General features: G+C 44.3%; 1 protein-coding gene across 6 annotated transcripts in view; it reads left to right on the top strand.

Annotated features, from left to right (window-relative positions):
- Positions 1 to 816: 816 nt before the first annotated feature.
- Positions 817 to 9,203, top strand: part of LOC139582700 (1-phosphatidylinositol 4,5-bisphosphate phosphodiesterase beta-1-like) — a 234,110-nt gene continuing 225,723 nt past the window's right edge. For 5 of the 6 annotated variants that reach the window (XM_071412939.1, XM_071412938.1, XM_071412941.1 and 2 more), the window contains exons 1-2: positions 819 to 1,197; positions 7,868 to 7,945. In XM_071412939.1, coding sequence (XP_071269040.1) covers positions 1,099 to 1,197; positions 7,868 to 7,945 — 177 coding nt within the window. In that variant the 5' untranslated portion in view covers positions 819 to 1,098. Of the gene's footprint in view, positions 1,198 to 7,867; positions 7,946 to 9,203 lie in introns of all 6 variants that reach the window. The other variant, XR_011676403.1, reaches the window with a different exon arrangement.

Genomic DNA, 9,203 nt, shown 5'->3' with positions numbered 1-9,203 from the left:
TTTTAGGACATTTTAGGAAGTGGTGTGGGCGTTTTGATACCCAGAAGGACCCTTCTTTCTGACAACAAAGTCAAAACTCAAAAAAGCTTTTGACCCAAGTCTCTGTGACTGTGACTATGACTGACAGTCCAGCCCTCTCAGAAGTTATTTTCTTCTCTGCAGTTCTCTTAAGAAGTACTTGCAGCGTGAGTGGGTAGAGTGATGGAGGAGGACCAGTCATTGACTGTCACCATCAGAGAGATGGGAAATGTCTTCTCCAATCAAATCAAGGAGAGAGGGACAACACTTCAAGGTATAAATAATAATATAGAATTGGAGATAATTGTCTTTTAAGTCATCTGAAGTTGTGATCAGTTGTGTGCTGATGATTTAGCAACAACACATCTGTAACACATTCTTCATCTGAAACAATCCCTATCCTTGTTTCACATGGAAAAGCATGATGCACTATGTTCTATGTTCAGTACAGTTCAGTCAGGTGACAGTGGAACTAGAGGAGGTCCAACACCCTGTCCATAAAATAATCTGTGAGTAAAAACATCTGTTACATATTGTTTACAATAATTATCCTTCCAACTGCCAGTCAACATCATCACACATCCAAGAGTGCTTGTGGTCAATTTGGCCACTTGTCTCACTTGTGTAACTGTGCTCTCTCGTTCTCGCTCTCGTTGTGTGTGTGTGTGTGTGTGTGTGTGTGTGTGTGTGTGTGTGTGTGTGTGTGTGTGTGTGTGTGTTGCCTACTGTCCAAGATGCCTTGAGCGCAGGGAGGCGCTAGATCACATAGAGCCACTGAACTCGTCCCCCGCATTAACTGTTTTTAAATGGGAGTGCAGACACACTCATTCAGTCTCTCTCTCTCCCTCTCGTCACCAGCGGACTTCACTCGGTCCCTCCGCTGCGCTTGGAGCTTCAAAGCTAAGACCCGCTAACCCATGCGGGGATTAGATACTACCAACACTAGTGGGGTTTCGGTCAGCCTACAGTTCTTCTCAGCAGAAGGGTCATTTCGTTTAGGAAAGAAGTCGAAAGGGAGAGAAAGGGCGAAGGAATTAAAACCGTTTCTTCTGCTGTCGGTTGAGGAGAGTAGATGAGTCAATGGCCGGAGCTCAGCCAGGAGTTCACGCGCTGCAGCTCAAACCCGTGTTTGTGAGCGAGAGCCTGAGAAAGGGAAACAAATTTATGAAATGGGATGATGTAAGTATTTATTTTTTTGTCAGAGTGGACGGGTTTGTCACTGTCCTTTGTGTAGCCAATGTTTGTTACACATTTGCCACGGCACTGTAACGCATGTGTTATGCATTTGCCACAGTGCAACAGTCTCAACTGGCTGTTTAAGGGAATAGTAAACTATCGTTTTACCTCGGTTATAGCCTTTTGGCTGGTGACATGAAAGCGCTATAGTTGTGTGACAATCTAAAACGTGGAAACAACACAGTTAATTCGAATGTTTGGTTTACATTTCATGGTGTGCGTGCATGTATGTTTCTGTCTGTATGTGTGCGCGTGCGTGCGTGCCTTTTCAGATTGCTCATTGCCTTGAATTAACCGTGTAACAGAGAAAGCTGACACAATAGTGTGATATTGAATCCATAATCGTTTCAAAACGGTATACAGCTCCACCTGAATCTCTCCAAAACTATGCCATTGAACGTTATAAACCTCGGGTTGAATGAGTTGTATACTGGCAGCCTATCATCAATCTCTATTGTAATACCCAATACCCACGCCAGTCTGTAGCAGCTAAATGACCTTGATTAAAATGTATTGCGCACCGCTGTTTAGCACGGATCTGCTAGAAACCTATCGTCTCTGGGTAAGATTAGCCTACATTAAGAGAAGGCTACTTACTGCAAAGCGTTTCTCATAGATATTTCTCATAGCTAAAACAACTTGTTTTATTTTCCACACAGCAACTTACGTATTTTTTTTTGCCTAGGGAGCCTAAATAATTAACATACAATTGTCAAGTAGCCAATTAACAACGGAGTATTTGGTGGAATCTGCGTTGGAAATGCCACTGTGTGCACCTGCCAACTGTGTGATGGTGATTGCTATAGCGGAACTGTTGACTGATACTGCGGTGTTATCGTTGTCATTGTAGCAGAGCAGCGCAAACAAGCGATGACAGTGTATTCCGATATTTTGATAGGCATCAAACATCGTCACAGTGTCAGTCTAATACGCAACTACCTTTTTTATACATACACATTAATGAGTCATTAATAGCAATTAAAAATGTCTCTCTCTCCTTTCTCTCCTGTCTCTCTGTCTCGCTCTCTCTCTCTCTCTCCTTTCTCCCTCTGTATATGGTGGTATGTTGTGAGGGGTGTGAGGTGTGTGTGTGTTTCCCCATGTTGATGTGTTAGCGTGTGCTAGCCGTGTTTTTGTAGTTTTCAGATTAGGGTGGGGACCTCTTCCATGGCCTCTTTCCAGACCACACAGCCCACCAAGTCTTTCCTGACACACATACACACACACATGCAAAGAGAGAGACAGAGGGGAGAGAGAGACACAGGGTAGAGAGAGAGGGGATAGAGAGACAGAGGGGATAGAGAGAGACAGAGGGGAGCGAGAGAGACAGAGGGGAGAGAAGAGACAGAGGGGGGAGAGAGAGACAGAGGGGGGGGGGAGACAGATGTGATAGAGAGACAGAGGGGGGAGACAGAGGGGTTAGAGAGAGACAGAGTGGAGAGAGAAACAGAGGGGATAGAGAGAGACAGAGGGGGGGGGCAGAGGGGATAGAGAGACAGAGGGGGGGAGAGAGAGAGACAGAGGGGTTAGAGAGAGACAGAGTGGAGAGAGAAACAGAGGGGATAGAGAGAGACAGAGGGGAGAGAGAAACACAGGGGAGAGAGAGACACAGAGGGGATAGAGAGAGACAGAGGGGATAGAGAGAGTCAGAGGGGATAGATACAGAGGGGATAGAGAGAGACAGAGGGGAGAGAAGAGACAGAGGGGATAGATACAGAGGGGATAGAGAGAGTCAGAGGGGAGAGAGAGAGACAGAGTGGAGAGAGAGAGACAGAGGGGATAGAGAGAGTCAGAGGGGATAGAAGAGACAGAGGGGATAGAGAGACAGAGGGGATAGAGAGAGTCAGTGGGGAGAGAGAGACAGAGTGGAGAGAGAGAGACAGAGGGGATAGAGAGAGTCAGAGGGGATAGAGAGACAGAGGGGAGAGAAGAGACAGAGGGGATAGAAGAGACAGAGGGGAGAGAGAGACAGAGGGGATAGAAGAGACAGAGGGGATAGAAGAGACAGAGGGGATAGAGATACAGAGGGGAGAGATAGACAGAGGGGATAGAGAGAGTCAGAGGGTATAGAGAGAGTCAGAGGGGATAGAAGAGACAGAGGGGATAGAGAGACAGAGGGGATAGAGAGAGACAGAGGGGAGAGAGAGAGACAGAGGGGATAGAGATACAGAGGGGATAGAAGAGACAGAGGGGATAGAGAGAGACAGAGGGGATAGAGATACAGAGGGGATAGAGAGAGACAGAGGGGATAGAGATACAGAGGGGATAGAGAGAGACAGAGGGGATAGAGAGAGACAGAGGGGATAGAGATACAGAGGGGATAGAAGAGACAGAGGGGATAGAGAGAGACAGAGGGGATAGAGATACAGAGGGGATAGAGAGAGACAGAGGGGATAGAGAAACAAAGGGGATAGAAGAGACAGAGGGGATAGAGAGACAGAGGGGATAGAGAGAGACAGTGGGGAGAGAGAGATACAGATGGGAGAGAGAGAGACAGAAGGGATAGAGAGAGACAGAGGCAGACAGATATAGATCATCCAGTAAGTTCGAAATCAAAACCTTTCCCCGTCTCAGCTGGATGTCAGAAAATAAGTGTCATGGTAACCATGGGGAACCTTGACCATATATGACCAAACAGTGGAGCAAGGAGAGTGGAGTGATTGGTACGATATTGAGCCAAGATGGAAACAAAATCCTCTCAGCATGGTGGAGATGGCATGGAGTGGCCAGAATGCAGTTATTGTATTACAGATGTAGGATCTCTATTTGATCACTCTTTTGTTGCTGAGAATTGTCCTATCACACAGTTATATCAACAGTATCACACTTTTCATGTAGCTTACTGTTGGCCAGCTAATAGCCTAACCACAGATCAAGCAACATTAGGGACAAATGGTTCAGGTTTATTTTGTTGTGACAATATAGATCAAATTAAGATCCTACATATGTACACTGTCTGACACAAGTGTTGTAGAGCAAGGAGAAAGGAAGAAGGAGAGGGGAGAGAGGGAAGAGAGGGAAGGGAGGGAAAGAAAGACAGAGAAGAAGAGAGGAAGCAGGAAAGAGATTTTATCAAGTATTTCTCATACCAAATCCTTTCTGTGAGTTTGAAGCCAATTTTACTTCGTAGACTCCATCTGTCTGTACTGCTAATCACCCAGACATTGTTATAATACAGAAGCTAAACAATGAGAACAAGTCGTACTCTCTCCATCTAATGGTATGGAACACCACTGTGAGGGGTGAATTCCGAAGTCCACGGAGGCTGTCGCAACTCTGTCTGCATGCTTCCCTCTGTCCCTTCACTCAAAGGAGAGCTGAGACAAAACCTCTTAACGATCACAATTACTCCTAAATTGGAAAAACTCCTTGTAATGATGACGATTTCCTTCCCTGGTGTAAGATTTTGTCCCGAAGAAATTGAGAAAACCTTTTAGCTCTTAAGACTAGTCTATCCTCTGAGATGTGTGTGAATACAGATCCAGAGAGTGAGAGTCAGTGAGTCACCCCCCCCCCCCCCCCTCCTCCAATGATAGCCTCTGAGGAAGTCATAATGACTTAATGTATGTGTAGCTGTGGCCAGGGAGAGTTGGGACATTAAGTAGAGGAGAAGCTGGCGAAAATGCAGCCTGGTGGAACCATGTGAAATAGAATGATGAACGCAGCGATCAGGCTTGTTCCACCAGGCTTGTGAAAATGGCTGTTTTCACATCATTAAGCAGATTGTCAATGGCCACCAGCCATCTTTAGCTCTCTCAGCCTGATGTTACAACATAATCCATCAATCCACCGTGAAGCTTAGGACTAATGGGAAAGTCATTTTTTTCAACCGGTGACAAACACTACAAACACTACTACACTAGTCTTAATATGTCATTTTTGTCATCGACTCTTTATACCAGGACTTGATATAGTGCATCTTCCCTCTGATTTGTCATGAGTCATGGCATGTTCTTCATGTGTGTAAGTTGACCAAAACAATCCTTCTTGAATCTGTTACAGAGTCACAACGAATCGTTGTTGCCATAGCAAACGTCACCATAGCAAGTGCTTAAAATTCTCTCACAAACCATTTTCAGCATCTTGCAAATTGATGTTTTCTTGTTATGTCTGTCTGTCTGTCTCGGTTGTCTGTCTGTCTGTCTCTTCCAGGTCCCTCTTTCTTTATCGCTTTTGCTATCTGCCTAAGTGTCTCTCACACATTCATTCTTTCCATCTCTCTCTCTCTCTCTCTCTCTCTCTCTCTCCCTCTCTCCCCACCTCCCTCCCTCCCTCCGTCCATCCGTCCGTCCATCCGTCTGCTTTCTATAATAGAGTAGGATCGATACGATAGCAGTCAGTTCTGGTCAGAGGGGTCAGTGTGTACATCAGGTACCACCATTTCAGTTCTGTAGATCCTAGACATACAGTATAATTAATGCTAGACATTTAGGGCCAGTTCCCGGATCCAGAATAATTGCTTAATTGTTTTAGGAACCACACCAATGAGGAAGCACCTGCTTTCAATATATTTTGTATCCCTAATTTACACGTGTTTCCTTTATTTTGGCAGTTACCTGTATATAATCTGCACCATAAGATGATGTCATAGAACACATCCTTGTCACGCCCTGACCTTAGTTATCTATGTTTTCTTTATTCTTTTGGTTAGGTCAGGGTGTGACGAGGGTGGGTATGCTTGTTTTGTATTGTCTAGGGGTTTTGTATGTCTAGGGGTGTTTGTAAGTCTAGGCATATGTATGTCTATGGTGGCCTGAATTGGTTCCCAATCAGAGGCAGCTGTTTATCGTTGTCTCTGATTGGGGATCATATTTCGGTTGCCATTTTCCCTTTTGGTTTTGTGGGTTCTTATTCTATGTTTAGTTGCCTGTCTGCACTAGCCATATTAGCGTCACGGTTCGTTTTGTTACTTTGTTCGTTTTGTGCAGTGTTCGTTCTATAATTAAAGAAGAATGTACGCTTATCACGCTGCGCCTTGGTCTCCTCCTTACGACGGCCATGACAAACCTTCAACATAATGAACAACATACAGTCGTAGGTCTATACCATACAGTCGTAGGTCTATACCATACAGTCATAGGTCTATACCATACAGTTGTAGATCTATACCATACAGTTGTAGATCTATACCATACAGTCGTAGGTCTATACCATACAGTTGTAGATCTATACCATACAGTCGTAGGTCTATACCATACAGTTGTAGGCCTATACTATACAGTTGTAGGCCTATACTATACAGGTGTAGGCCTATACCATACAGTTGTAGATCTATACCATACAGTCGTAGGTCTATACCATACAGTTGTAGATCTATACCATACAGTCGTAGGTCTATACCATACAGTCGTAGGTCTATACCATACAGTTGTAGATCTATACCTATACAGTCATAGACCTATACCATACAGTTGTAGATCTATACCATACAGTCGTAGGTCTATACCATACAGTTGTAGATCTATACCATACAGTTATAGACCTATACCATACAGTTGTAGACCTATACCATACAGTTGTAGATCTATACCATACAGTCATAGACCTATACCATACAGTTGTAGACCTATACCATACAGTTGTAGATCTATACCATACAGTCATAGACCTATACCATACAGTTGTAGATCTATACCATACAGTCATAGACCTATACCATACAGTTGTAGATCTATACCATACAGTCGTAGGTCTATACCATACAGTTGTAGATCTATACCATACAGTCATAGATCTATACCATACAGTCATAGACCTATACCATACAGTTGTAGACCTATACCATACAGTCGTAAATCTATACCATACAGTCGTAGGTCTATACTATACAGTCGTAGATCTATACCATACAGTCGTAGACCTATACCATACAGTCGTAGGTCTATACCATACAGTCATAGATCTATACCATACAGTCGTAGATCTATACCATACAGTCGTAGACCTATACCATACAGTCGTAGATCTATACCATACAGTCGTAGATCTATATAATTTTTTCTCAGAAAACCATTAGGTCTGGTTCTGTGATGCAACATGGCGATATGGGAATCGTTTAAAAGTGTGTTCAGTGGTGTTGTATATAATCCTGTGTTATTCTTCAGGGCAAGGATAATCATCCAGTTTGTTCAGCTGAGCGCTGCGCTGGGCTGGCGACTACGGACAGAAACGCCACAGCTTTTTATAGAAACAGCCAATAATATCTGCAGTTGCTATGTAAAGACGGCCCTGGCCTAGGGCTGCCAATCTGTGTGTGTGTGTGTGCGTGTGTGTGTGTGTGCGTGTGTGTGTGTGTGTGTGTGTGTGTGTGTGTGTGTGTGTGTGTGTGTGTGTGTGTGTGTGTGTGTGTGTGTGTGTGTGTGTGTGTGTGTGTGTGTGTGTGTGTGTGTGCGTGTAGGATGGTATCTCTCACAGACAATAACATACACGGCAGCTTACTCCTTTTTCTATCGCATACACACACACGCACGCACGCACGCACGCACGCACGCACGCACGCACACACACACACACACACACACACACACACACACACACACACACACACACACACACACACACACACACACACACCTTTCCCTCTCTCACAAATGGTACCTTTCTCTCTCTACAGGACTCTACTACGGTGACCCCTGTGACCTTACGAGTCGACCCCCAGGGCTACTTCCTGTACTGGACTGACCAGAACAAGGTAAGAACAAATATATTACACGGAAGCAAGATAATAACAAAGGTATTACACGGAAGGAAGATAATAACCAATAGTTACACGTTCAGTGACATCCCATTTCCTTCTCAAAGATCAAGAGGACTTGAGTTGAACCAGGAAACAGTTGATTTTTTTATAGGCAGAGATGTTAGAGATACTCTTCATTTAGAAGGAAATACATTTAGGAGAAATCGGGTTGTACTTATTGTGACACTGAAAGAAAAAACATATTACATACTATCCTAAGCATACTTACTTCTTGGTCACCTCCCTGACCAAGGCCCTTCTCCCCCGATTGCTGTTTGGCAGGGCGGTCAGCTCGCAGAAGAATCTTGGTGCTTCCAAACGTCTTCCATTTAATTAAGAATGATGGATGCCACTGTGTTCTTGGGGACCTTCAATGCTGCCAAAATGTTTTGGTACCCTTACCCAGATCTGTGCCTCGACACAATCCTGTCTCAGGGCTCTACGGACAATTCCTTCGACCTCATGGCTTGGTTTTTGCTTTGACATGCACTGTCAACTGTGGGACCGTATATAGACAGTTTTGTGCCTTTCCAAATCATATCTAAATCAATTGAATTTACCACAGGTGGACTCTAATCAAGTTGTAGAAACATCTCAAGGATGATCAATGGAAACAGGATGCACCTGAGCTCAATTTCGAGTCTCATAGCAAAGTGTCTGAATACTTTTGTAAATAAGCTATTTCTGTTTAGTTTTTTTGATAAATGTGCAAACCTGTTTTCACTTTGTCATTATGGGGTGTTGTGTGTAGATTGCTGAGGAAAGTGTTTTATTTAATCAATTTTAGAATAAGGCTGTAACGTAACAAAATTAGGAAAAAGTCAAGGGGTCTGAATACTTTCCGAAAGCATTGTTTACTTGCTTTACCTCCTCACTGCAGTCCTATACTGTATGTGATGTGAACTGAGCTGAATCAGTGACATTTACACGGGCAGTTATTCCTAAAAACTTCTTCTTTATTACCACGACCAGTCAGACAGGAGTTGAAAGGGGAGGAGAGGAGAGGAGAGGAGAGGGGAAGAGTCGGGAAACCCCTCTGTTATAACCATTATCCCTAAAGAGCAAAGGCCATTAGTGATGAGGACAGGAGAAGACCAGAGGTGTGTGTGTGTGCGTGTGCATGTGTGTGTGTGTGTGTGCGCCGTGCCTGCGTGTGTGTACACATGTGCCAGGGTTGGTGCGTGCTTGCATGTGTGCCAGGGCCCGTGTGTGT

The sequence above is a fragment of the Salvelinus alpinus genome, chromosome 8 (genome assembly GCF_045679555.1).
Source record: "Salvelinus alpinus chromosome 8, SLU_Salpinus.1, whole genome shotgun sequence".
Lineage (NCBI taxonomy): Eukaryota > Metazoa > Chordata > Actinopteri > Salmoniformes > Salmonidae > Salvelinus > Salvelinus alpinus.
This window is presented reverse-complemented; position numbering and strand designations above follow the sequence as displayed.